The 27,849-nt window shown below is 31.3% G+C and overlaps 2 protein-coding genes across 9 annotated transcripts; one reads left to right on the forward strand and one right to left on the reverse strand.

The window, feature by feature from the left end:
* The first annotated feature begins 19,101 nt into the window (after nt 1–19,101).
* LOC129311259 (ninja-family protein AFP2-like) lies at nt 19,102–23,425 on the forward strand. Of its 5 annotated transcripts, none has more exons than XM_054953427.1 (3): nt 19,102–20,153; nt 21,763–21,862; nt 22,999–23,425. In XM_054953427.1, exons 1-3 carry the CDS (start codon nt 19,505–19,507, stop codon nt 23,234–23,236), a joined length of 987 nt encoding a protein of 328 aa, XP_054809402.1. In that variant the 5' UTR covers nt 19,102–19,504; the 3' UTR covers nt 23,237–23,425. The 5 variants fall into 5 exon arrangements, with proteins under 5 accessions (XP_054809402.1, XP_054809400.1, XP_054809401.1 ...); XM_054953425.1 differs by having other exon boundaries at nt 19,103–20,153; nt 21,810–21,862; XM_054953426.1 differs by having other exon boundaries at nt 19,104–20,153; nt 21,810–21,862; nt 22,946–23,425.
* Nucleotides 23,426–23,897: 472 nt separating this feature from the next.
* On the reverse strand, nt 23,898–26,818 carry LOC129311258 (uncharacterized). 4 transcript variants are annotated; one of them, XM_054953420.1, is made up of 4 exons: nt 26,625–26,818; nt 26,423–26,498; nt 25,073–26,012; nt 23,898–24,329 (listed from the first exon to the last, which is right to left on the reverse strand). In XM_054953420.1, the coding sequence occupies exons 3-4, from the start codon at nt 25,984–25,986 to the stop codon at nt 24,131–24,133; spliced, it is 1,113 nt and encodes a 370-aa protein (XP_054809395.1). In that variant the 5' UTR covers nt 25,987–26,012; nt 26,423–26,498; nt 26,625–26,818; the 3' UTR covers nt 23,898–24,130. The 4 variants fall into 4 exon arrangements, with proteins under 4 accessions (XP_054809395.1, XP_054809394.1, XP_054809397.1 ...); XM_054953419.1 differs by lacking the exons at nt 26,423–26,498; nt 26,625–26,818 and having other exon boundaries at nt 25,073–26,208; XM_054953422.1 differs by lacking the exons at nt 26,423–26,498; nt 26,625–26,818 and having other exon boundaries at nt 24,210–24,329; nt 25,098–26,210.
* Nucleotides 26,819–27,849: the final 1,031 nt, after the last annotated feature.

Raw genomic sequence — 27,849 nt, forward strand, 5'->3', positions numbered from 1 at the left:
TTGTCCACGATAAATACAAATGTAACAAACCCTTTATCCTTATGATTTACAAACCAAATTTATCACCTTACACATGGATTAGTGTTTGTAAAGTTTGGGATACTTTTAAAATCAATGTTGGTTGGATAGTAGGCGAAGGAGATCAAATATCTTTTTGGTATGAAAGGTGGTCACTTCTCCCCGAGCCTCTTGTCATATATGCTTATCCTAAAGCTGAAGCCATCCTTCATGCCAAAGTCTCTAATTTTTGCGCAGCTTCAGGAGGTTGGCACATTGATAAATTAAAGTGTTATCTACCCCCAGATGTGATTAAGGGTCCGTTTGGTTTTCCTCCGTTTCACGTTCAGAAAGCAAAATTTCACTTTCAGAAAGTTGAAAGTTGTTTGGGTAGAATATTTGGCAGAAAAGCACATCCTGAAAGTACATTCAAACAGTAGCTGAAAGTGGATTTCTGAAACGTAACTATTTGAAGCTTTTGAAAAGTGGATTTGAAAAGTAGGATGTTATTTGACCATATTAGTTTAATCTCTTTTTTTATTTAAAAAATAGTTAATTCATTAAAAATATAATTATTATTTTAATAATAATAATTAGGTATCAATTTTTTTAGTATTATAAATTGAGTAATTAATCATGTTAATTTTTAGCATTAATGTATAATAAAAATTACAAATCTTTATTACATCTTTTAAAATTACAAATTAAAAAATACAAATAATTAGAGATCAAATTTTTAGCATTATAGATCAAAATTTATGTTATTTATAATCTTTATTACATTTTTTAAATATTTTGAATATATTACATTTGTATAATAAAAATTATAAATCATTATAAATCAGTGTCCTTTTTGGTAATTGTACATTTAAAAGCACATCTCACTATCACAAACTAAATAACTTTTAATGTATCAAACTGACTTTTGAAAAAATATATCCAAACACAAATTTCATTACAACAACTGACTTTCATTAAATTGACTTTCACCAAATGAACTTTTGGCAAACTAAAAACTAAACGTACACTAAATCCACTTTGCTTGTCCAGTCGCCTAACCCTCATTGAGATAATGATATTCTTGTTTGGAGACCTTCTTCTGACGGCAACTTCTCCATCAAATCAGCCTACAAAGCTATTGAGAATCAAGATGGGAATTGCAACTCAAAAATTTGGAATACTATATGGAAATGGCCCACCTACGAGAAGATCAAATACTTTCTATGGAAAGCAACTTGGAATCGACTGCATATAAACTCTGATTCTTTCAATTCTGAATGCCCCTTTGGCTGCAATTCTCTTAATAACTCTATCCACATTCTGCGTGATGCACTAAATCAAGGAAAGTATGGATGAAACTTGTAACACATTCAAAGCTTAATACTTTCTTTTCTCTTTCCTTTCAAGATTGGATTCTCTATAATGCGAAAAACATTGTTAGTAATGCTAATACCAGAAGAATCCCTTGAAAGAATTTTTTTGCCTATATTTGTTGGAACATTTGGAAAGAGCGCTGCAAATCTATCTACTCGGAAGACCGAACTCTTAAGAAAGACATCATTTTCACTTACACACAGGACATAATCAATGACCTCTACCTTTCAATCTCAACTTGGCATTATGCAGATGAATCAAAACAGATCTTTCACTAGATGGATTCCACCAAAACCTGGCTGGATCAAATTGGATACTGATAGTTCTATTCTTACCAATGGAGATGCTTCTTAGGGTGGCCTCATTCGTGATGATTTAGGAAACTGGATTAAAGGCTTTATTAAAAGTCTAGGCTATCATCCTACCACTACCGTTGAGCTCTTGGGTATTTTTAAGGGATTAAAGCTTTGTTGGGAGAATAACTTCAAGCAAGTTAATGTATACACTGATTCTTTAGAAACCCTGACACTTGTTCAAAAGGATCATAATTTGAATCATCCTCTTGGCGATATCATAAAGAAAATCAGATGTCTCATCATGAAGGATTGGACTATCACCTTCAACCATGCGTTTAGAAAATGTAACAAATGTGCGGATTGACTTGCTCGACAAGCTATGAGAGAAAATATAGACACTTTATTTTATGACGTTCCACCTTTAGGGTGTCGTTGGCTCATGGTCTTGATTTGACCTAAGCCATCCTTTGCACGGTCCTTCCATGGTCTTATATTCAAAAAAAAATTATTTTTGTGAAAACTGATATTTTATAAAACAAAATAAAAAAATTGTTTAAATAATTGATTTAAAAAATTATATCTAAAAATAAAAAAATATAAAAACTTGTTTGATAAATTATATTATATTTACAAATTAATTTAACAATAAATTGTTCGTTTTCTAGGTTCTCTCTTAATTTTCTTAGCCATAGCAGTTTCACTGAATTTCTGGTCTTTCTTCGTCACACCCATAATTTCCACTCGCAGATCCTTCCTAACTCTGCTTTTCCAGGACTCATGTTCTTCTTCTTTTTCTTCTTCACGCGGGGCGACCGAATTGGAACAGAACAAGGTGACCCAGAAAATCTCGATTTCAGATCACATAGACGCATTTCAATACGCACCCCAGAAATCTGATAGCTTCGTGATTCACATGGACGCCTTCCCTCCCACCATCACTAAAGATAACAGTTCCAGTTCCGGAATTATAGTAAGTTTGTTCTTCTGTTTAATTCATCATGATTAATTTAATAAAACACTTCACCTCTGTTTCTAAAGCCCTAAAAAGCCATATTTTTCTCATTAAAAAAACAGTAATTGTTAAATTTTCACGAGTAAATCAAAAACTTAGCCACGTTACACGGTGTTGCTGTCATCAACTTCCATAAAGTTTGCGGGAATGTCTTTCTCAAGCTTTATCTTCCTCTGTATCCTCTAAAATATTTTATATTTTATAATATTTAACTACTTAAAACATATTTCAAGGAAGAGAGTAGTTACTAAACGGATTTTTTTAAAACAAAAATGTGATCTTAGATCACAAATAAAATCTAATATCAAGTATTATGATGGAATACATATACTCTTTTAAATTATTAAATTATTTTTTAAATTATTTTAGAATATTTAAATTTAACTATTAAAATTTATAAAATATTTTATTTTTAATAACTTTATTTATAAATTAAATTAAGGCTAATAAATAGTATCTCAATGTATTTGCTTTACAGGTCTTTATGAATAAATAAGAATTGACATTGATTTATTTTCAGGAGGTTCTCTCTTCTCTTTCTACCTCTACCTTCTCCAATTTCTATTCTTCTTCACTTATTTTCTCCCTTTTCCCTTCCCATCCTACTGGCGAGGAGGATGGAGAGGAAAAACAATGACAAAACTTAATCGAATGAAATAACAAGAACGAAGAGCAGGGGATTCATTCAAAGAGGAGAGAGGAGGATGAAGCCTTGGGAGTGAAGAAACTCGGGGGACACAAGAAGGCTTGAGAGTAGGGAGTGGGCTCAGTGAAGATGGAAACGTTTTGCTGAAAAAGTCCAAAATTAATAAATTATTAGTAAATGTTTTTTGGCCTAAATTAATGCTTTTGAAAAATAGAAAGGAATCCATCAATTTGTTTGAGTCTAAATAATAGCTTTAAAGAGTCAAGAGTCAATTGAATTAATTGTGAGATTTAATTTTATCTATCTCCCAATTATTGCTAAAAATGTTTATATCATAATTTCGTTACTATTTTTAAGATAAAAATTGTTACATGGAATTAAAATTGAAAAAATAATAGAAAAATCTTCTTGAAATATCCAAATAATAATGAAGTTTGTGAAATGTGATAATTTTTCTCAATTTTTATGAGATCTTTCTTATATTAATATCTCTCATGAAATGATTATAATTATCCCAATTTAAAATATTGATGATTAGTTTGATTAGATAATGACTACTTTTCCTCTGATATAATAACTAAAATAGGATGGAATAGCAAATGACATGGTTTGATTCTAATCACTTAAATTCAAATATTCTAAATATCAACAACTATTTTGAATAATTACTAAAATGAGATGAATAATTACAACTTTCCGTCAATAAATTTTTAATAAAACAACATGGTAAATGAGCAACTATTTTTTAATTAAAGTACTATAAATATCAATGATCATTTTAGTTTAAACAATGAATATTTTTTTTCTATCAATGACTAAAATAACATAGTAAATGATAAGTTTTGTTCTACAAATTTTTAATCGTCTATTCATTTCTTTTATTATTTTAAATTAAGAACATTATAGTCATTTTATAAAAGACATTAATGTCAAAAAGATTATAAGAGACTTGAAAGGAATTATTACATTTTATCTCATCTTATTGTCACTTGCATGTTTCACAAGATTTTTTTAGTTTATTTAACACTCATTTTATTCAAGTGTTATTGCATAAATAATTATATATCATATTTTTTATTTAAATATTATATTACCAATGTATTTGCTAGTTAGATGGATTGGACAATATAAACCTTGATCTAGTATTGAGCAAACGGGTTACGGGCCAGTTTGCGAGCTAGCCCGTGCGGGCTGGCAGTTTTGCGGGTTGGGTTGGACCAGCCCGCCTGATAAAACGGGCTGAAAAATCTAACCCAACCCATTTTCTAGTGGGCTAGTCAACCGCGGGCTAGCCCACAAAAAATTATTAAATTTTTTCAATAATTTAAAATTTATACAATATAAATATATATATATTTATTTCATATTTTAAAGAAAATTAAAAATTTAAAAACTTGTAAATAAATAAAATAAATATAGAATTCAACCAAGCAAATTTATTTTGCTAGATTTTTATTATTAATCATTTTCTCACCTAGGTGTGCTATCTTTGTCACTAATAAAGAAAATTTGAATATAAACTCATATTATTTTTCTTAGTAAATTCATATTTATAATTTCAATCAATAGAATTTATGAGATTAATAAATAATATATATTCAAAATATTTCTATAAAAACTAATAAATCATCTTTATAAACTATAAAAAAAATTTATTTGCAAATTATAAATAGAATTTACACTATATTTTAAATGTAAAGAACATTTTTAAAAGTCATAAATTATATATTGAAAAAATATTATCATTATTATAAATTTATAAAAAGATATAATGTAATTAAAAAATAAAAAATTATTTTTTTAAAAAATATTGCTAGCCCGCAAGCCAGCCCGTTTAGCCCGCGGGCTAGCCCGTTTTAACCCATTTTTTTGCGGGTTGGGCTAACCCAACCCGTTTTAAAAAACGGGCCAATTTTTTCAACCCAACCCGTTAAATTGTGCAGGTTAAACGAGCTAGCCCGCGGGCTCAACCCATTTTCCCAGCTCTACCTTGATCCATTAGCATTTCTAGCTCGATATCTAATCTGTTTTTTAAAACGATGGAAAGAAACAAAAGGAAGGTGAGGGATTGAGAGATGGTGAGGTAGAGTTTGAAAGTGGTGGCAAGAAAGGAAGATCAATGCCACATTTAGTACATTGAAAATGATCACAAACAATTTATCCAAAGCAATTTCAATTGTAAAACTCAATAGTTAACAACTCTAACTTGTGGGTTTCAAGAATTCTAACTAGAAGCTTGAGAAGGGATAAATCACCATCAAGGTGTAGCCTAGAAATTGTTGAAGGTTGCTAATTGCTACTGCAGATTTTGAAGAATGGTTTCTAGACTTAGATGGTTAGAACAAGACTTGGTTGTTGCCTTTACTTTCTGACGCATCTTTGCCACTGCCTTCACCTCCTTCCACAGCCTCTCCAGTAACAGTGATGGTGTTCGCTGCCATTAGAGGTGGTGCTCACTGTCATCATAGTTGTAGAGGTGATGCTTGTAACACTGAAATTTAACCCAAATTAATTAAGTTAATCAAGAGCAAATGAATAATTTTAAAAAAATATTTAGATATAAATAATTTTAGCTAAGAGATTATTGTTGGATTTAATTTAGCATGAATCTAAATTTTAAGTTATGATTTTTTTTAGAAAATAAAATTATCACTATTATTATTCTTAAAAGAGAAAAGGGATGTGAAATAAAAAGAAGAAGAAGAAGAAGAGAAATAGATGGAAAAGACGTTAGGGTGTGCGTGTGTGTTTAATGTATACATATATAAAAGAAAAGAAAAAAAAGAAGGAAAGTGAATTAAAAAAAATAAAGAAAAAATGGGGGCGGGAACCGTATACTTGTATAGTATATTAACAAAAGACAAGAAAAGATGAGGAGCAAAAGCCATGGGACCACACTATTTTTAAAAAGGCCAACAAAGCCTTTCGGCTTTTCATTCTCTTCTTCCTTTTCGTTTCTACTTTTGTACATAGAGAGCGAGCGACGCTGTGGTGGTAGGAGCTAATTTAGAAGGCAAAACTCTTTAATAGGATATTTTAGATGACATTTTAAGTATTTAAGATTAGGTAAGTGTTCTAAATATTTTTTTTAGTCATTTTTCTTTTTGAGCTGCAGATTTTGAGATTTTGAAAAATCTAGGGTTTGAAAGAGGGATAAATTTTTGATGAGTAAATCTAGTTGTTGAGGTTATTGGTAGTTTAATAAATATTCTGGAGTATTATTTTATTGATAAAATTGGAATTTGAGTTTATCCCTAGATCCCTGTGGACAGATTTTTGGTTAAATTTAAAATATAAATTAATTTGTTGATATTTAGATGATTATTTAAAATGAAAAATAAATTATTAGGGCTATAGAATAATGATTCTAGGCTTGATATCAAGTTTGCAATTTTTGACTATTTTTATGTGTGAATATTTGGAATAAAAAGGAAAATTTTGATATTAGAAATTATTTGAATGATGTTTTTAGCTAAATTTCAATGAAATTATTGTGAAGGAGATTATTGAACTAAGTAGATAAGTTCAAATACATGAAGTTAAATTTTAGAACTCAAGAGGCTAAGATTAAGGTCTTAAAAAAATGAAATAAAATAAAATAAATACTTAGATGTTAGAGTATGAGTAAAAATTGTATTAATAATATTATTAACACATTGAGATATGATCAATTGTAGATTAATTTTCTTTTAACACAATTCGATCTTTGAAAAGCTTTGGAAGTGTTGTAACTTGAGGGATAACCTTTGATCTCTTAAAGGGTGAGGTAACCGGAAAAAATTTATTTTATACATTTATATGTTAATTAATTAATTATGTTGGTGAAACAAAAGAATATATATATATATATATATATGTCTAAATTTTGAAATGGTTGTTTGTAATGCATGTGGCTTTATTGAGACTTTATGATTTGTGACCCAGTTAATTGTAACTTGGAGTGAATAATGAGATTGATGGTTGATGATGAAGTGTACACTCTTAGTTATAAATTGCGAATTTTGCATAATGATGAATTGTATATGAGCATGTTGAGTTTTATATAATGCTAATGTGGGTTATGTGGTAATATAAAATTGATGCAAGAAGCATGATTGAAAAAAATGATAAGTCTTGATACTTCTTAAGCAAGAAAGTTAATAAGCATATGGGATAATTGTGAATTATATATATGTGAGCTTTTGAAATGCATTTTCTTATGAGCATGATCATATGGCGGGAGTTCACTTTAGTGAAGGAGTTAGCAGTTATGCAAAATTCATATGGTACTTGGCCATTAACTAATAATCTCAGGGGTTATAGCTGCTACTTACCTTGTAAGGTACTGTAGCATTGTTCCTATTAAGGGACTTGACCCTACTGGCCTACCTGGAGTTTTGGCTAGAGTTAGTTTTGGATATAATATCCCATAGTGTGTGATTTGGGGGAATCCTTGTTCATAAGTGAGTAAGGTAACCCTGACCCAATAGCCCCCCACAATATGATTAAGACCTTAGGTAGTTTCACCACATGGACGATCCCTTCCAGTGGTTAGCCCACGGATTTCATGTCAGGAGAAATAAGGGGGGATATAAGGGAGAGATTGATCATGCATATTATTATTATCATGCCATTTGAGTGATTGATGGCTATGTTGAGAATATGATTATAATTGTGAAAATGAGAACATGTAGTAATTATGTGTAGATGTTAATGTAATTAACATGTTATTAATATGATTGTTTACATGGTCACCTTGATAAACTTATTAGCTACTTGCATTCATGATTAATTACCATATATTTGTAAAACTTAGATGTACCTTGGTTGTTGAGTGGTTATACTCACCCCTCTCTTTTAACATATTATAGGAGCTAGCTCATCTCAGAAAAATAGAGGAAATGAGCATTAGGTCAAGTGATAATAATCACTTTAGTAGGCCTTTCTTATTTTATTTTGATATATGTATTTAGTTTATGATATTGCCAACTAGGATAATATATTCTTGATCTACTTGCATTATGGGTTTTGTGTTGGATGGAAATGTATTTTAGGCCTTTGAGAATGTGGTTTGAAGCCTGTATTATATTAATGAGCCAAAATATTTGTGCAAGTGAAAATAGTTAATATCTGCTTAGATTGAGAACTTGAATATTGTTATGATCTCTCCTTATGTTTTTGATGTCCAAGTGTGAGCATTTGATATTAATTATATGTGAATGTAAAAAAAAATTCATGCATATGATAGGCTATTGATGAATAGATGATATATAGATCATAATGATTAGATAATAGTCATTGTGATAAATGTGATTGAGATCTTAGCCCCTTGCTGCCAATTATAGAAGGGTTTGAGCAGCGAAGGATTATATTGTAAATATGTATATATGTATTGTGGAGTAAGGCATAGAGAGAAAATAAAGGGGGAAGCTTTTCTCCCATGTTGATGTGTTTCCTTTGTCATGCTTTCGCATAGATCTAATTGAATGATATGGGTTCTTAAAATATTTTAAAGACTTAGGATCCCTTTGTGTTGAATCATTTGTGAAAGGTTAATCTCTTATAGGATAATCTTTTTGAGTTAGTCCTTAATTTACTATAATTAGTTTAAAGATTAAGTCCTAATTTAAAACACCATTTATAGTACTCATTGCTATTGACGTGTTGCTTGTTGTTAGGGATGGAGGAATGGTATGATAAAGGGGTGTAACGTAGAAAATAAGATGAAGAGGCATATGGAAATAGAAAATTGAAGTTTTTTACTATGGAACCCAATTTCGTGTCCAAATGGCCGATTCCATGTAGTATTGCCTCTAAATGGAATCATATTCCATCAATTTTGATGGAATTATCTCATGTCTGATTTTGTTTCCCTTTTATTAATTCTAAGATACCAAAAACAGCTTAAAGAGATTTTCAACTATAAATCAAGTTTGGTTATAAACCACTTGATGAAAGCATGACTTGTTCTCAATTCTCATCTCCAACAGTGAGGAGGAGAGAAAAGAAGTTAACCTTTTCTCCTAAATTTTTATGTAATTGAATTATTTATTTGTATTTTTTAATGATTTTTTGTGTGTTTAAAGATGATTTTCCTTAATTTAAATTTGCAACAAAATTTGATTAAAATTTAAAATATGTTTAAAGCGAGGTAATGATTAAATTAATAACATTTGACAAAAAATCATCTTAATAACAAGAAACTTGACATGACAACAATTGTGTTTCATCCGCGACTTATAAACAGCAGCCCATGCATGAGTCTAATACACCACTTTCAAGTTTTTAGACATCACACTTCCTTTCTTGCGTTCTACTCCTATGTTGTATTTTTTTCTATCATGTTATTTATATTGTCTCACTCTATTTTTTCCATGAAAGGTCCGTTTCACTTTAAAGAGTTGTCGCATTTTATTGGTGTAACAAAAATAACTTTTAAAACCAGTATGATTTAACACAACTCAGATTGATTTTTGCATCGCTACTAACAACAAGCAAAGAATTCTTATATTTGGATTCGCATGATGAAAATCATGGGCCTTTCAACATAACAGCAGAAATATCATTATGCAAGATTTGTATGAACTGAAAAGCCATTCGTGATATGATCTTTGAAAAACATCATCAATCATTCACCTCCACAAGGAAAGAAGTGAAGACCTTACGTATCATGACGTATAATTAAACTAGGGATTCCCTAGTGCCTAGAGATTAATTTGCTTTTTCATTTTTCATCCAAATTGAAAAAAAGAAGAAGAAGGAGAAGGAGAAGGAGAAGGAGAAAAGAAAAGTCAACGACTTGAGGCTTTCTCGTTCCTTTTTTTTTTAAAAAAAAAAAAAGTCGTTCAATGCATGCGATCCAACTTTGAAAAGCAAAATGCCTATGGGCCATAACTTTTAAGAGAAATTTCACATGCCTAATCTAATTTCAACCCGCCAACACATAAAGCCCAAACATGATCCAGTCCATACAAGATGAACCACTTAATTGAAGGTTAATCAAACAATCACTCGAATATGCACTACTTAAATTACGATCTAATCAATAATTAATTTGAATATTATAATTCAAGCCATACTGTCCATAATACCACATCCACCATTGATTAGAGCGCACGCATTTTACATATAGTAGCTTCTGAGACGTATAATCCACCTAATTCTTACAAAAAAGTAACTACATGTTTATGAGGGGAAAAACAACTTAATTGTCCTTAAAATTTAATAATTTAATGAGTTGTTAACTCAAATGAATGCTTATTTATACAAGACTAATACTTATATAATTAAATATGTACCTTTAGTTGTAATCACTTGTTAATTCTAAATAAATTTTTGTTAACTACATAATGTAACTTGTCAAAGCTAAATGGATGTTTATTTATACATGATCGATACTTATATAATTAAACCCGTGCTATAAATTATTGCAACTTGTCATTTTTAAATGGATTATTATCAGTGGCAGAGCAACATGGCAGTGAAGGGGGCAAATACACCCCCTCACATTGGAAAATATAACAAGTATAGTATGAAAATTTCATAACTTTACACCTTTTATTCTTGATCCTTTGCCCCCTTTAGATTAAATAAAAATATTTGAGCTCAAAAATTTATTAGATATAAAATAGTTTGATGATTTATATAAGATATGAAGAGCATATTTATAAAAAAAATCATATCAACTTAGTCATTATAATTTTTAAGAAGAAAAATGATAATCAATTTATTTATGTTACTATAGTTTTAGTCCTATAATATAATTATTATTTTTTAAAAATATTAATATTTTATTAAATTATCTTGTACTCTAATTTTGAATCCTGATTCCATCACTGATTGTTATTAATTATATATAGTTACTTTTCATTTGTTAAAATTAGAATAAATGCTTGTCTATGTATCTATAAAACCTTATAAGTAATTATGTCTTTTCTTACAAAATTTTATTTTCGTTATGGGGCCTAGTAAAATTTTACCTTTTTAAAGTTTTTGAGAACACGCGAGCGCCATGACGTAAGCAGAATGGCCAGACGCGACACCGAAAGGTCATTCTGAGCTAAATAGAAAATGGGAGAATGTCACTTGGTAATTTATATTATGAAATCAAAGAAATAGTCTCCGTCTAAATATTTAAAAAAAATAGTAGATAAATTTATATATAATATTAAAAAATTAATAAATTTATTGAATTTTAAAAAATTATATTAATTGTTAATTTCTTAACGTTGCTTATTAATTTTTTAATATTATTATAAATTATTTTCTTGACTTAACAATTATTAATTGAGAAAATGATAATAAATTTTTTTAAAAATATATAAATATTTGGTCCCTCAAAATGTCATAATTCCTTTAAAGTTTTAAAAAATTTTTATCATTAATAAATTTATATAAATCATCAAATTATCATTATTAAGAATAAATAATTTATAAATTTTGTTTAAATATCTACAACTTTTTTCTTATAGTCACGACAATGAAATAGTAAATCACAAATAAGAAAGAAAGTCATGGATATTTAAACTAAACTCGTGAATAATTTATTTTTAATAAAGATAATTTAATCATTTATATAAATTCATTAATGACAGAAAAATTCTTTAAAACTTTAAAAAAATTATAAAATTTTAAATGACCAAATTATTATTTATATATTTAAAAAATTATTATCATTTTTATTTATTAATTTATTCAATAAATTTATTGAGATTTTTAAAATAATATCAGTTATTAATTTTTTAAATTTACTTATTAATTTATCAATATTACTTATAAATTATTTGACTTATTAATTATTGAGAAGATTAGAAGATTTATTCAATTAACTTATCAAAACTTATAAAATAACTTCAGTTATTAATTATTAACTTTAATTATTAATTCTTAACATTACATATTAATTTGACCATTATTTTTTAATATTTTAATAGAAACTATTTTAATATTTTTACCATGTAAATTAATTTCATTTCAATTCTCACTAAATTAAATTTAAATTTTAAAGTTTAATGATCTATTCTTTCAATTAAAAAATATAAGGTATATTTAATCGAATCTTACTTACTAAAAAATAATTATTTATTTTTAAATTAATTTTATCTTTTTATGTTTATTTTTATTAAATATCTCATAATAAATATAAAGTTATTATTAATAAAAATAATTTTTAAAAAAATAATAATTATATATTAAAAAATTTAAAATATTTTATATTTTTTAATATTTAATTATTTAAAAAATATATTATATTTTTAAATGAGAGGAGAATATGTCACATCCTCTCGTGGAAAATTAGGAGGACACTGGTACTGTGTCACAGTTCACGGACCTCACCGTCATGGACACGTGGTACAGTCTTCCGTAGTTAACACGTGGCTCCGCTTCGGACACTAATCCCCTTCCTTTCTTTTTTCCCCCCACAAATCTCTGAAAGCAGGAAAGAGTAATTGCAACTTGGAGAGGCGGGCCCCACCGCAGGACATGAATTATGATGACCCATGTTGTTATCTCTGTATAGTTGGACCACGTGGCTGTCACGCACTCCATGTTCCTCCATCATTCCCGCCGGACATCGTTTCCTTGAATTTTCTACCTTTCGCTTGACCGGGTGTTTTCAGGTCAACTTTCTTCCTCAACCGTTGGATCTCTTTCTAGTCATCACATCACGATTATCAGCTTCTAAATTTTTCATTTGTTTATATTAGTACTATTATTGCAGTACCCGCGAACTGTGACACAGTACCAGTGTCCTCAAAAATAAAAGAATATTTTTAAAACATTTTAGATATTCAAATTTGCCTGAATAAATTTAAAATTATAATGTATTATGATCGAACTTAATTATATAATTTTTTAAAAAAAATAAAATATTTTAAATTTAATTTAAATAAATTTGACCTGTCGAAATACCAGCTCTAACAATAATAGGCTAATAGCCGTTCGCATTCCTCCTTCAATTGGTTATGAAAATTTAAAAAAATAATTAATTTAATTAATTTTTACATTTAGTTTCTAAACTAAATGTATTCTTAAATATGATTACTTTTAATAAAAGATATATAAATAATAAAAAATCTACTGTAAACTATGGTCAAGATAAGACACAGAGCAAAGGATGCAAAGTAATGTAATTTTAAAATTAATAATTTTTTAAAAAAATACATTGATAATAAAATTGTAATGATATAAATATAATAATAAATTGATCATTACTTTTTTGAGAAGTTATATTAAATAAATTTGTATAATTTTTTATATAAATATCTTTTTCATATCTTATTTTAATTATTAAACTATTATATATATTTTAAAAAAATTGTGTACACAATTTTTTTATTTAGTTTTGGAGTGTGAAATATTAGGAGTAAGAAATGTAAAATTGTAAAACTCACACGCGTAATGTTTTCCAAAGCAATGTACCCCTCACAATAAGGTGGTGGATTGTGAAAATGGCCGTCACTTTTGTTTTTTAAGGTTAAATGCCTTGTAATAATAAAATAATTGAAATTCACGATAAAGTAATAAACAAAAGCTTTGTAGATACTGCATGAACTACTTTATCTGGATCGTGATATAAATTACTTTTAAAAATAACTCATGATTTAAATTTTACATTTTTTATCATTTATGCACCTTTTTTATATTTCATAATATTTAAAGATCATGCATAGATTGTTAAAAAAATTTAAGAGTATAAATATAAAGAAGTGACCATTTTTAAAAAAATGAAATTTTAATTAATATTTTTTATATGAACATAAATTAATTATTAATAACATATATTATTGTCTAAAAAGAGTATGTGTTTGTGTGTATTTTGGCTGAACCAAAAAGCGTATATTGATATGTTATTACATGAGATACAGCTAATGTATATTTATTCGGTCTTTTTTATAAATTATTTTTATCCATCTCATTAATATCAATATAAAAAATACAATGAATGAAAATATATATAATTTTAAATATATTCTTATATAATAAATTTTAAAAGTAATATTATATTATTTTTTTCTTTCAGGTGATTTTAAAAATGTTATTTAAAAAATCATAATTTATAAATAAAATTAAATAAATTTTTTAAATTGTGTTCATAAATGAGATGAGAGGGAATGTATATTGTATAAACTCGTTGCGCAGCACATGGGGGCGACCTTGACGCTGCTGAACTTGACAAATCCGACGCTGGCAGGCATTCATAACCGATGCGATATAATGATATATAATTGTAAAATATTCTTATCTCGCTCTGGTGTGCAATAATACAGCACTACGAAATTTGAATTTCAGCCCAATCTACCATTCGCATCCACAAAAAGTTATAAAGTATGTGAGATATTATATTATAATTTTTTTATAATTTCAAATAAATTGTAAGTTTTACAAATTTGAATTGTTAGCTACGTAGAGCCCTCTAATCTCTGTCCACTTTTTTTTAAAAAAAAATCTTTGATTGTATAATATCCAAACAAGAAGGTTGGTAAATTGAAGCTGGCAAGATGATGGAGAATACGGTCTTTCTTAATTCTATGAAACTAAAAAAAATAAAATATAAAGAAAAATAGGTACGAAAATATCAAATACTGGACACTTGATAGGCCAATTTAAATAAGTAAAAAATCCTAGGATCGAACTTATGAGTTTAATTTTTTTTATTTATCAGGATTATTTATGCCACCTCCAATAAGCTCAGAAAAATTTGAGCAAAATCAAAACTTGAATGAGCTTAGTCCTAACAATCAAATTCTCCTTTATTATTAATAAAATGAAACTAACCTTCACCTCAACTTCCATTTAATGCTCACAAACCCTCCCTAAACTCCATATTCTCACATTTTGCATCTCTGAAAGAAGATTTAATGTTTTGATAATTGTTCGTTTTGAATATATGAAGAAAAAAATAAACCCAAGAAGTTATTTCATAATCATATGCATTCATTTTTACTATTTGATTTTAATCTTTGATATCACTTTAATAAGAATGGGAAAAAAAAGTGCAGTTTTGGTGTTATGCTATTTGGAAAATTTAACATTTTAAGACAAAATTTAAAATTGGTTTAAAAAATAAATAAAATAAAATTTAAAAATGAATACCCATCCTGATTAAATTTTAAAGCCTGATGTATACTCATAATTTGTTATATGTTCATATATTTAAAACTCAATTTAAATAAGCTCAGCTTGAATGAAGTTTTGTAACATTTCAAATGTTCTAATTCAAAACATTATGAACTAATAAGGGATCATTAATGAGTATAGTTATGATTTAATTGTGCTTACGGATTCACTAATGGACTTATTTAGATGTTCGGAGAGCTCTTGAATGGAGCTAATATGGGATGGCCTAATTGATGGTTTAAATCTCACATGGCCCAACTGAGCCATTTGCTAAATTTACTTGAATAGCTCTTAAATTGGACGTGAGATAGAGAGGAAAGGAAGGGAAAAGTGCGGTAAAAGGGAGAAGAAGAGGAAGGCTGTGCTAAGGCAAAAGGGTTTGAGCACCTAAGAGCTACTTTTGACTTGTTTTCTTTGGGTGAGCCTTGTACATATTTACTCTCCTTATCTGGCCTAGTTTCTCTTGGTTTAATGGAAGTTGTGTGAAGCTTGAGAGGTTAATTAGGGCTTAGAAGTCCAACAATAAAAATTAGTAACTTAGGTTAACTTAACTGTGTTATTAAGTGCTTATATTAAATTATAAAATTAACATGTAATGCTTAACTTTGTAAATTAACGTGGCTCAAGTGTGTTTTGAGCAATTAAAAGTGTGAAGAGCAATAATTTTCATGAGTAACATCTTCAATAATAAAAGAGTCGAGATAACTAAATAATCTAATCTGTTTGTCTGCATATTGAATTATTTATAAGTTTGTGAAATGGTAGATTTAAGTATAATTATAGTTTTGAAACCTAAAACAACAATTGTGCACATATAGGTTATTATATATTTATTTATTTGTTTACTACGAATATATATTATGCTATTTCATTTTACTTACTTGTTTACATGTTGATTTGGAGATATGCATTTTAGATTATTTAGTTATTAGAATTTTGTCTCACTGTGTGGTTACTGTGTTACAGGTGATATTGCTGGTAGAAGCAAGGGGGACGAGCGAGCAACGAGTAGTTTCATATTGCTTGTTTTGTATCACCCTGATCTTGTGATGTGTAAATGATATATACGTGTATACATGTGCATTGCCAACTATGATATGCACATATTCTTGATTGTACTCACATGATGTGTCTAATGAGGTTGTATTTTGGTCTGGATATGTACTTTGAGATATGGTTATGTTAGTACACTAAAATGTTAATATAAATACTTGTTGATAGATAATTATTTTAATGTTATGATGTGATCACTTTTATAGCCTAAAATGCTTCAGGTATTTGATCCTGTTTTGAGTAATTAGGGGTTTGAATGGCAAGAACCTGCTTGAATTGTATAATTATATATATAATTAATCAATCAAATGTTTGTTAGTCTAGTTGAACATGATTCGAGCCTCGATTGAGGCTAATGACAAATGATTGAAATCGTGAAACACTTGAATTGTACTTTATTTTAGAAAAGTGACCATTTCGCATTCAAGCATACAATTTCTAAATGAAATATTATCTATGATGAAATCAATGCTGTTAGCTAGATGATTAATTAAGCTTTTGTATTGGTATTTAAATCACTTTAATTAAACATAAGATAAAGTTATAGCGTACTCCAAAAGTTTGCCATTGAAAGCTGTCATGATAAAAAAACAATGTTGTCATGGAAAGCTTTATTCACTATGACAAATAGTATTATATGTCGCGGTGAATAGGATTGTGGCACTTGATTACAGCTAAGGGTACATTAGCTGTAGGACAAGCCTTTAATGATAGTTGCCATTGTAAAATGCACAGTACAGGTTATTATTTTTTATTGAATTATTTTAATTAGCATTAATGCTTTCCTATGTTTTAAATCCTTTCATTTTAAAATGCTGAGCTCAATAACTTTAAAAAATATTTGAAAATGGGATTCTAAATTTAAATTAATTAAATTTATGTATGAATTATCCTAATAATGTCACGTAAGACACTACGATCTTGGTTTAAACCAATTCTATTAAATATAATGTATTGATAAATGACATGTTTTAAAGAATTGACACAATTCATATAATCAACTATAAAAATAAGGAGATAAGACCTTTTTGGATACACTTTCAAAATTATTTATGAGTTTAAAATTATAGTTTTAAAATTTTTTATCCAAACACGTTAATTTTTCCATATCCCGTTTGGCTTCAACAATTCTATTTAAGATAAGTTGAAATTTGTTCAATTTGAAAAATTAATTTTGAGTATCACTGACTTGCCACTTTAAACAATATAATTACCCACTTAAAATTAATTTTAAAAAATTTATGTAAATATTTTCAATTTTTTTGAGAAAATTTATTCAAACATTATCGTATTTTAATGATTAATTTTTTCTATCATTAATTTTTTTAATCGGAATCCAAACGCACCTTTAATGCAATTCATATAATCGATTTTAAAAATGAAGATATCGTTACATAAGAACTAAGAACAACTTTTTACATAGCGTAATTATAATGATAATTCCACGAATAAACAATTTTTTTTTTTTGGGCCAACATTCCATGAATGAACAAGTGAACGAGGTGAACCGGTGCTGCCAAATCATTGGAGCGATTAGAATAAAAAATATTTTCTGAATTGAGATCGGAGAAGATTTAGACCAAATCTGGAAAATGATGACATAAAAGAAATGGAGCATCTTTTCCAGTAAACCGAGGGATTGGCGATTGCGACTTGGCGAGAGCACAGAGCAAGCAGTTGAAATCATTGAAGCTACGTGGCAGCTTTCCGATTCTCGATGTCTGACCGACACGTGGCGACCACACCCGTTTATCCTTTTCGCGACACGTGTTAACCCAAGGACAACTTGTTGACAGCGATCCCAATGAGAGACAATTTGCAGTGAAAAATCGTGTCACTTAGACACCACGTGTTTCGCGTCCCACCCCCTCTCCTCCTCGCTACTTGTCCCCACTCACAGGGGCATTTTCGGAATACAATATATATCATAATTCTCATTCCCTCCTCTCTCCTTCCATCCCTATCTTCTAACTGTAGATTTACAAGCAGCTTCTAATCATTTCATCAAAATAAAAGATTAGTTAGATTATTGTTATTATTTAAAAAATAAACAAATTTTTTAATTTATTTTTATTAAATATAATGTTTTTAGAAAAGTGATTAGTAATCCATCTTTTCATTATGCAAAGTTACTTATAAAAATTAAATATTTTTTTAGAAGGTAATTAATAAATGACAGGAGGAAGTATTTTTTATTTTTTTTATTGCTTTTTGGATTTGGACTGGTCACTAGACTTCGCTTACTTAAGCAGCGTTTCAAAAGGCAAATAACAAAATCGAATAACGGTAAGAAATTATTTTTATATAATACTCAATACTAAATCTCAATGTTTTGGAGGGAAAATAAAGTATTGTGAAAATTATTTTAATTTCTTTTAAAATTTTTGAAAATTTTTAACTGTTGGTAAAATTGTATGGCACATTAAGCCTGAGCTCCAATTTTTTTTTTTTTTTTACCGTTTCTCTTTCCTCTCGTTCTCACTATTTCCATTTTTCTCCCACTTTTTTTTTTGGCCGTTTTCCAATTCTTTTTTACTACTGATAGTTATTTTTCTCGTAGTGAATTCTATTTGCGGTATGAACACCTCTCTCATTAAAAATTTAAACTTTGATTTATTTTGCTGTGTGAGATTATTCCTTCAACTAAATCCAATCCTTGTTGATCCGTTTTCTAATTCTAAAAATGAGTCACGTACTGCCTGCTCTGGCTTGCGCTGCTTCCCTTTATTTCCGTGGAAAAAGAAATTGAAAAATCGGTGTTTTTTTTTCCCCTAGTTTTGTTGGGATCGCTTCTAGTTTTTCCTGAACAGTTTTTGTTCGGGTTTTTGATTGAGTTGTAGATTTCTAGTTTCTCTTCCCCTCCTCCTCCCCCACTAAGTGGTCGATATCGCCTCTTGTTGTGGATTGGGTTGGGACTCTGGGTTTCTGATGGATTCTCTGTGCTGTTCCTGAGCACTGTTGCAGAATGAGTAGCTGAACTGCTACTGCATCTCTTCATTGCCCTGCATGTTTCTGGTTTTCTGAAATATGAGCCAAGATAACGAAGAGACAAGGAGAAAAGCAATGGAGACTCTATCTTTGCAAATAGACAAATACCCGAGGGATCTGCTCCGGACATTCATGTCCAGGGACGATACTCAACAATCCGACAACGCAGAGCCTGAGGCTGGTTCGGAGGAGATTGAGCTGAATCTTGGCCTTTCGTTGGGGGGTCGATTTGGTGTCGACAAGCACGCTAAGAAGCTAGGGCGATCATCGTCTATCGTCGGAACAATGCCTCTCGTCAGAGAGAACGAGTCCACGACCCCACCGACGCCGTCGTATCCACCCCTTCTGAGGACCTCTTCGCTTCCGACGGAGACGGAGGAGGAGTGGAGGAAGAGGAAGGAGTTGCAGACGTTGAGGCGAATGGAGGCTAAGAGAAGACGGTCTGAGAAGCAGAGGAATTCCAAGACGGAGAGAGACGGTGGTGAGGGAAGGACTGAATTGGAGGGTCCGAAGGGAAATGATTGGGCCTTTGGGTTGCCTATGTGGGCTTCGGCATCATCGAGGCAAGTGGTTCTTAGTGATGTGTTGGCCCAAGGAAAAGCCCATGGGCTATTAGGTGGTACTGCTGGTTTCCATGGGGGAGGCTCCTCGCCAGGAATACCAGAAATGGAGGGAAAACCATTTCAAGGTAAATTGGTTCTTCAAGTTTTATTCTGTTGGTAATTCTCTTTGGGTTGCTATGTACTTGTTTTCTTGATTTATGAGTTTTGTTTTTGGGATTTTGCTTTCGTTCGGTGTCGATGCTCTTCAAAAGTAAATGAGGGACTGTGATCTGACTGCGTGATGAGGATTGAGGACGCATTCTGTTTGTATGCATCTGATAATTCAATTCTATCTTCCAATCATTCTAAAAAAGTTTCCTAAATAACGTACTTATTTCGAAGTACCTCTTTTGGAAATGTGAATTGGTTGCTACTTGCTTCTAACAAGGCTGATGAAGCAAAGAGCTAAAGATTTCATTCTGATGCCATCCTGTCAAATTTTCCATATCAACAAGGTGAATGATTATTGAGTTCTAAAGAACCTGACCCCGGTCGATCACTGTAGGTGGAGGAGATATGTAGTGAGATTTGAGAACTGTGTTTTTCACTGATCGTGTCGTGTCAAACTAAAGTTATTATACTAATAACTAGCAATTGCTTTTTTTTATTGTTGGGGGAGGGGGGCTAACGTGCACATTACTGATTACTGATGATGTGGACGATGCTTCTCCATCCTTGAACTGGGAATAGCTGCTAAATTAGTGATGGATTTCAATCCATAGTTGATAAAGAAAGAAGAATTCCATTTAGTCTATCATTCTTATTATACAAACGTTCTACTCAAACAACAGCTTGCTGAAACAGATTATTACTGAAAAATTGGGGAGATTTGCAATTTTCATCATTTTTTTTATATTAATATGATTTTGAAGCTCTGATTCCTTCTGCTCTTTGATACGATGATCACTTCTATTTGCTCCCTTAGGTGATCCTCTTGCACATGCGTCTTGCTTCTTGTTAATAGAAGCTCTAAGCTAGAATTAGATGAAATGAAGATGGATTCTATCCATGAAAACTGTTGGCTCTCTCATGGCTAATTTGTCATGAATTGCCATTGCATGAGTGTATCTTGGATTCCATCCAACTTGATTTCTTAGCGACTCACCAAAATGCGTTAACCAAATTTATGCGCTCTGGGATGTCAGAAATTTTGAGTCGTCTGGACTCTGGAGAAAATCAGTAGCATGGTTCATTTCACCTAATGCGAAGTATTAGAAACCCAATTGTATTTTTGCCATTTCTTGACTTGTTTACCTGGGGACTATACAGTTTAGTTCCTATATGTCTATAGCCCGGATGATGAGTGATGGCTTTTTGTTGAAACAAAATACAGTGTCATGGAATTGAGCTATTTCTACATTTTATGTTTCTTGTGCGGGCTAACAGTTTTCATTGTTAAACATTTTGATGCCTGTGTCAGGAAAGGAACAGTATGGACATATTTTATTTTATCTTTGGCTGTTCTAGCCCTTTAAAGTGGGCTTGGATGTTCGGCTTTACAAATTGGTTAAACTGTCACTCTACTTTATGTGGCATAATTTGGCTTGTACAAGCTCCGAGCATTGCTAGAGCATCTGTAATTCAGCACTACTACTCTACTTTATGTGGCATAATTTGGCTTGTACAAGCTCCGAGCATTGCTAGAGCACCTGTAATTCAGCACTACTTTTTTTTTTTTTTTCTTTCCTTCCTTAGCATTTTTATTCTTTGCTAACTTAACTGGGAGGGATGGTTTCTGGAAGGCAGAACTGCTGACTGGGCCAGAGAGCCAGACTATGCACTTCCATTCATCCAGGCAAGTTAGTGTGTCACAGTTCGATTAACTGATTTTTGTTTTTTGTTTTTTGTTTTGGGTTCCCCCCACATGGTTATTTGAGCAGTAAAGTTTTGTCTTACGGGATTGGATTAAATTTTTCTTTGAACAGAGTTTGCTTCAAATTTTGGTAGTAGCTTCATTCACCATAGGACCGCGATAAAAATATAGTAGTTTTCATCTGCGGCTCAGAGAGTTAATATATTAGCATAGCCACTTTGGTCAGCCAACCCACTGATGTAACGACAAATGGTATCAGTGAAGTGTAGATTATTCCTGGGCTGTCTGATTATGGTAAAGAACCTTCAGGTTATTGTTGAGAAGAAACTGATCTATGTCTGATATGTTTAAAAAGTAGATAGATTACTCAAACTACTATGGGAAAAGTCAAGTCCTAAAATCTATGTTTTGGAATCTATTTTCTGAGATTATGTGCTTTAAAAATTAGATGTGGTGATTAGTGAAGGATGTAATATGTTGAAGCCCGCATTCCTAATGCTTCACTTACATGTTGAAAGCCCAATTTTATTGGATTCGGTGCCTTTGCTTTGTATTTCTTTTTCTTTTCTTTGGGTGGAGATGAATGTTAGAATGGAGACTTAAGCGAAGCTTAATATCAAGTTTGGGGTAACGGGAAAGAGGGGCGGGGGGAAGAGGAAGGAAAGAATGGAGTCTAGAGTAAGGTTTCACCTTGGACAATTTATTTTCACACCCTCTTTTAGTTATTTGAACTTGGTAGTTTACTATTACAAGATAGGAACTATTGGGAGAACCACATAATAGGACGGGAATGCCAACTGTCCAAAAACCCCATGTCAAAATCTCAATATTTCTAATGCGAGGCTTAGTCCTATACCTTGCAATTGGGTGCTAACATACCACCATGCTTCATATTTTCTACACTCATGTCATGCAAGCTAGCTTTGCACTAGCTTTCTAGTCCCTGACTAACACTACCTTTCTATAACTTATCCTTTACTAAAAACGATAGTAATAAAGGGGACAATACGCTGAAGACAACATAAGATCCTTCTGTTTCTTCATACACTCTGGTCTGTGTCACAGGATCAAGTAATTGTGGTGAAGCAAGAAGCTCAGCTGGTAATCAATTGTTGCAGGAAAGAAGCAATCAGGACGCTGAGGGTTCCTCTGGGACAAAGTCAAATGAGAATGAGACCAAAACACCAAGTGAGGTGGAGAATCTATCAAGAAAACCTCATCATGGCCCAAACAGGGGGAGGGAAATTGGGTCAAATTCAATGGAAGACATGCCTTGTGTTTTCACGCAAGGGACTGGTCCTAATGGAAAGAGAATTGAGGGAATCTTGTACAGATATGGTAGAGGGCAGGAAGTGAGGATTATGTGTGTATGCCATGGAAACTTTCTTTCTCCAGCAGAGTTTGTGAGGCATGCTGGTGGTGGTGATGTCGCTCACCCACTTCGGCACATTGTTGTAAACCCTTCCTCTACTCCTTATTTGTAATGTGTGACACATTTGATGAGTAAATTATTTTAATCAGGTAGCCTCTTTTCTCGTGTCAAAATTTTGTTAGGCTCTTAGATCTTAAACATGTTATACATGTAACCTTGCCTTTCTTGAAGAGAATTCTGAGGTTCATCACTTTGGGATCTTTGCCTGTTGATGATGATTTTCCCTTTACTCTTTTCTTTTTTTATTTCACAAAAGGCACCTACAATCTGAATCATATTATGGATACACTCGGAAGTTTCAATGTTGGTTTTTAAGGATGATGGAGAAATATGCAAGAAATCCTGCTAGTCAAGATATCCCAACTCTAGATACATTTAACGCAAGCAATTTTAAAATTGCTGGAGTGGCATATCAGTAATTTAATTTCACTTTCAACATAGGTTATTATGTTCAAAATTTTACTTGCTCGGCTACTCGTTTACAGCACCAAAAAAAAAAAAAAAAGTCAGAAAACTAATATTTACTTATGGGGGTGCTAATTGCCACAGATGATAAAAAAAAAAGTTATTTACAATTTCCTCAAATTTACTCGAGATCAGAGATCCTAAGCTGCCATGACCCCCAAAAACGAAGCTCTCCTAGGAAACACGGATTTCCAGACGTCAGAGACATAGAACAGAAGAATCCACAAATGAGAAGCTCTTGAATCTTAAGACGAGTCGTAAAATATCCTCATAATATGCGAATTGATATCTGATCATACCTGTAAGCTAATAGCTATGCCAAATAAGGCTTGGGTATCCCATAATACATAACCTTAACAACGACAACTACAACACTTGCCCCGTGTCCAACAAGAGGACCAAGAGAAGCACCATAACCAGTTCCAACGCTTGGCAGTAGAGCGTGATGCTAGTTCAGATGCATCTTCTTTTGGGGGAACATAGGGTTCTTTTTCTGAATGCCGTGGGGAAACGTCTGCCTTGTGGGCGCTGAATCTGTCCGCTTCTATCAAACTGCAACAATTTCAAAACAGGTCATACCGATTTGCTTCTACAGCTTGAGCTGAATTTAAAAGGACTTACTGAGAATTTCCGGACAGCAACACTAAATAAAAAAAAAAAAAAAAAGCTCAAGGAGCAAGACAGATAACAAGGACACACTTATAATAAAAGTAGTTAGACTAAACACAGTAAATTAAATGGACATGAGTTAACAGAAGAAGAATAGAATAACTAGAAAGTGTCTTAATTCTTAAATTAGATGCATGAGTAGAGAGTAAAACATTCATAGGTTAAGAGAAGCATGGTATTACTATCTTTCATGGTCGCAGTTTTAACTGTCGCAAAATGCTCAGCTGCAAGTAAACTAGTAACAAGTTGGCCTTTAGTAGTAATAGTAACAACTTGGCTATTCATAGTAGGAGAACCTGCTTCTACTATTCGAATGATAGACCAATGGCCATGGATAATTTTTTTTTTCTGCAATGTAAAAGACGTATAGTTCTCATTGACCTTATTAAATCTTTGGGATTCTATCTAACACGTTTTCATGTGAACAGAGGCTTCACGAGCAAACCTAATGTAAACCGTGACAGGACAAGGATAGGTGCAAGACATAATTAATATAGAAGTAGATAAATAGTTCTGTACAGAACACATCAAAGTTTTCTGCCTCAGTAAACTAGTATTTATAACATTGTTCTGACATGTAGAAAGTAGCACAAATAATGTTCGGAACATAGAAAAAATAGACTCACATTGGGAAAGCAAAAGAGCACGTACTGGTTCCACTACAATGGGAACGACCAGAGACGTTGCGAGAATTACAAATTGTATCTGGTTGCGAACTCTTTGCCTTGTTTTTCTCTCCGTTCGACCTGTTTTCTGACTCAAAAGCTTCATCTAACATGTTATTTGTTAGCAAGTCTTCCTTATCAACATTCTCATGGTCTAATTCTATGTCCTCTGGTATAACAAATGAGGGTTGGCTACGAAGCTCACCAGACTTTGTCAATTCTCCAGACTTGTATAAATCATCGAACGCAGAGGCATGATCTCGAGAGAAACTATAGTTCCCTAGGTGAATGCTAAACAATGATTCATTAGAAGCAGTACTCCATTCTATTGGAGATGTATTATTTCTTGCAAATATTGAAGATGGAATCCTGTTAGGATCATATCCTCCCGACAGGTCCATCACTTGGACTGGAGGGCTTACTGGTGGTGGTACACATGTTGAGGTGGGAACTGGAGAGTTTTTGTCATCACCTTCAGATGAGGAAGAGCTATGACTGGAAATATCATTATTCTGTTGATTTTTTGATGCAGGTCTAGATGTCTTAGACTCAAAATCAACCGTCTCTACTTCAAAGACATCGTTTAATGATGATTCTGATGAAGAGGAAGAACCTGACCTTCTGACTGGCTCCCATATACCTCCAGTGTCATTGGCATGTGTCTCAGGGCAATTGCTTTCATGACCTTCCAAAGCTCTTTCACTGCTAGCGATAACATCTATTTGTCCTTCTGAACCTGTACTGCTTCTAATTCCATCAATTACCTCAGGTTTTGAGTGGGAATGTTTGCTGCTTCCACTCCCAGAAGAAGGAGATTCTGGACATGTTTTTACATGCTTATCATTTTTTCTCTGATTAAATGTGTCCGCATACATTTCTAAACGCTTGCTATTTCCTTTCCCTGCAATAAAACCCTGCATTAGTGCCTGATTTCTTAGAATAAGCTCTGCCTTATATAGATCAGTCTAATATTTGGAAGTATTTCTCAGGTAGACCCACTCAGCTACGAGCTACCCATCGTCGGGCGTTAAAGTACACATAAGCAATAATGACCTTAAAAATTCATCACTTTATGCAGATTTCAGAGTTCAATTGAATGCAAGAACGAAAAATGCCATCATATTGACGATATCATTGTTATCCTCGTTTAATTTACTTTCTCCCATTGTTGATGCCCCTAAGGGAATGTCTAATTTCTTTATTCCAACCCGAGATATCATATTCATTCATCGATCATGGGAATATTTTCCTTGCGTACGGAGCAAACAAGAACAATGAAAAGAATATGACCATATTATCGGAATAACTTACTGATTACGTCAGGATGCTGAAATTCCAGTCGCCGGAAGAGGCACCGTTCAATCAGCAGTTCCTTTATCCCACATTTCTACAAAAATATGAATAATAAGAAATCGTGGAAACTGGAAAGGGATTGAAAATCTTAGATAAAAACATTAGAAAGTCGTAAAAACCATTTATTCATGAACACAAAACAAAAGAAAAATTAATGGACCTTATGGAGTGAACTATCTGAGGAACCGATTTTGATTGAGGATCCTTCTTGAAGTTTATGATTTGTTGCCCAGAATTCTTCGACTCTCAGTTTCGATTCCAACAGCGCAAAACAAGTTTTTTTTTTTTTTTAAAAACTAATTTCAAATGAGAAAGTAGGGTTTTATTGGGAATGTGATGCCGAAAGGTCTTGCGACATTATCGCCGTGTCCCAAAATCCGATTTCCATGTGTAACGAACTACTCTGTATCTTCGTTTCGCGCCATATCTTCATTTGCGTACGTCTCCGTTGCAGTCGTGGAGGCACGATCTGGCACTAGCTGCGCCCGTTGTTTTCTTCACATTGACTAATCAGATGACGCCACGTATGACAAAAACATGCATGGCACTTGATTGGTCTAGATTCCAAAATAATCGGTTCTCTTTGATGTGACGTAAGATCAAGGAATTGTTGGCCGTTAGTGAAGCAAATTGTCTGGTTTTCATAAATAAATTTTAAATATTGAAATAAAAATTATAATTATGAATTAAAAATTTTAACCATGAATTTTTTTCCTAAATATTATTTTAAATTCATGAATGCGTTTTGTTTTATTTTTACACTCAATTTTTAACTAATAACAAGTTAGAGAAACTAAAATTCTTGACCATCCATGTGCTAATTAGGAAGAATAACATACTTACCCTCATGCTTATTATCCAAATTCCAAAACTCCAGCCATATCACGACACTGTATTTTCTTTTACAACTCAATAATCTAACCATGAACTCCACACTTAACATTGTTTAGCTCTAAAAAGTTAAAAAAAAAAAACGAAGTTCATATCATCTTGAAAAAGCCGCCAAACAATCATGGAGTAATTGGATGGATTGGTGATAAAAGGAGGTTTGTTTAAGATTAAAAAATAGTTAACTTTTGGATAGTTTAGAAATTCTATGAAAAAAAATTATTTAAGTGATTTTATAAAAATAAGATATTGTTTTATATTTATTCACAATAATAAAAATAATTATTTAATTAGTTATTTTAAATTTTATGATTCCTTTCTTGATTTCTGCTTTGCAAAAATTATTAGTTAATTGTTTTAAAATTTTATGATATATTCTTAAATCTTATATTTTTAAAATATTCTTTCTCATCTATCATATCAAATTGTTTTCAAAAGCCACTTAAGGTAACTTATAAAAATAATCATATACTCCCTCCATTTAAATATATAAGGTA

Source organism: Prosopis cineraria, unplaced genomic scaffold (assembly GCF_029017545.1).
Source record: "Prosopis cineraria cultivar Desert tree isolate PC_DT_omini unplaced genomic scaffold, ASM2901754v1 PC5, whole genome shotgun sequence".
Classification (NCBI taxonomy): Eukaryota; Viridiplantae; Streptophyta; class Magnoliopsida; order Fabales; family Fabaceae; genus Prosopis; species Prosopis cineraria.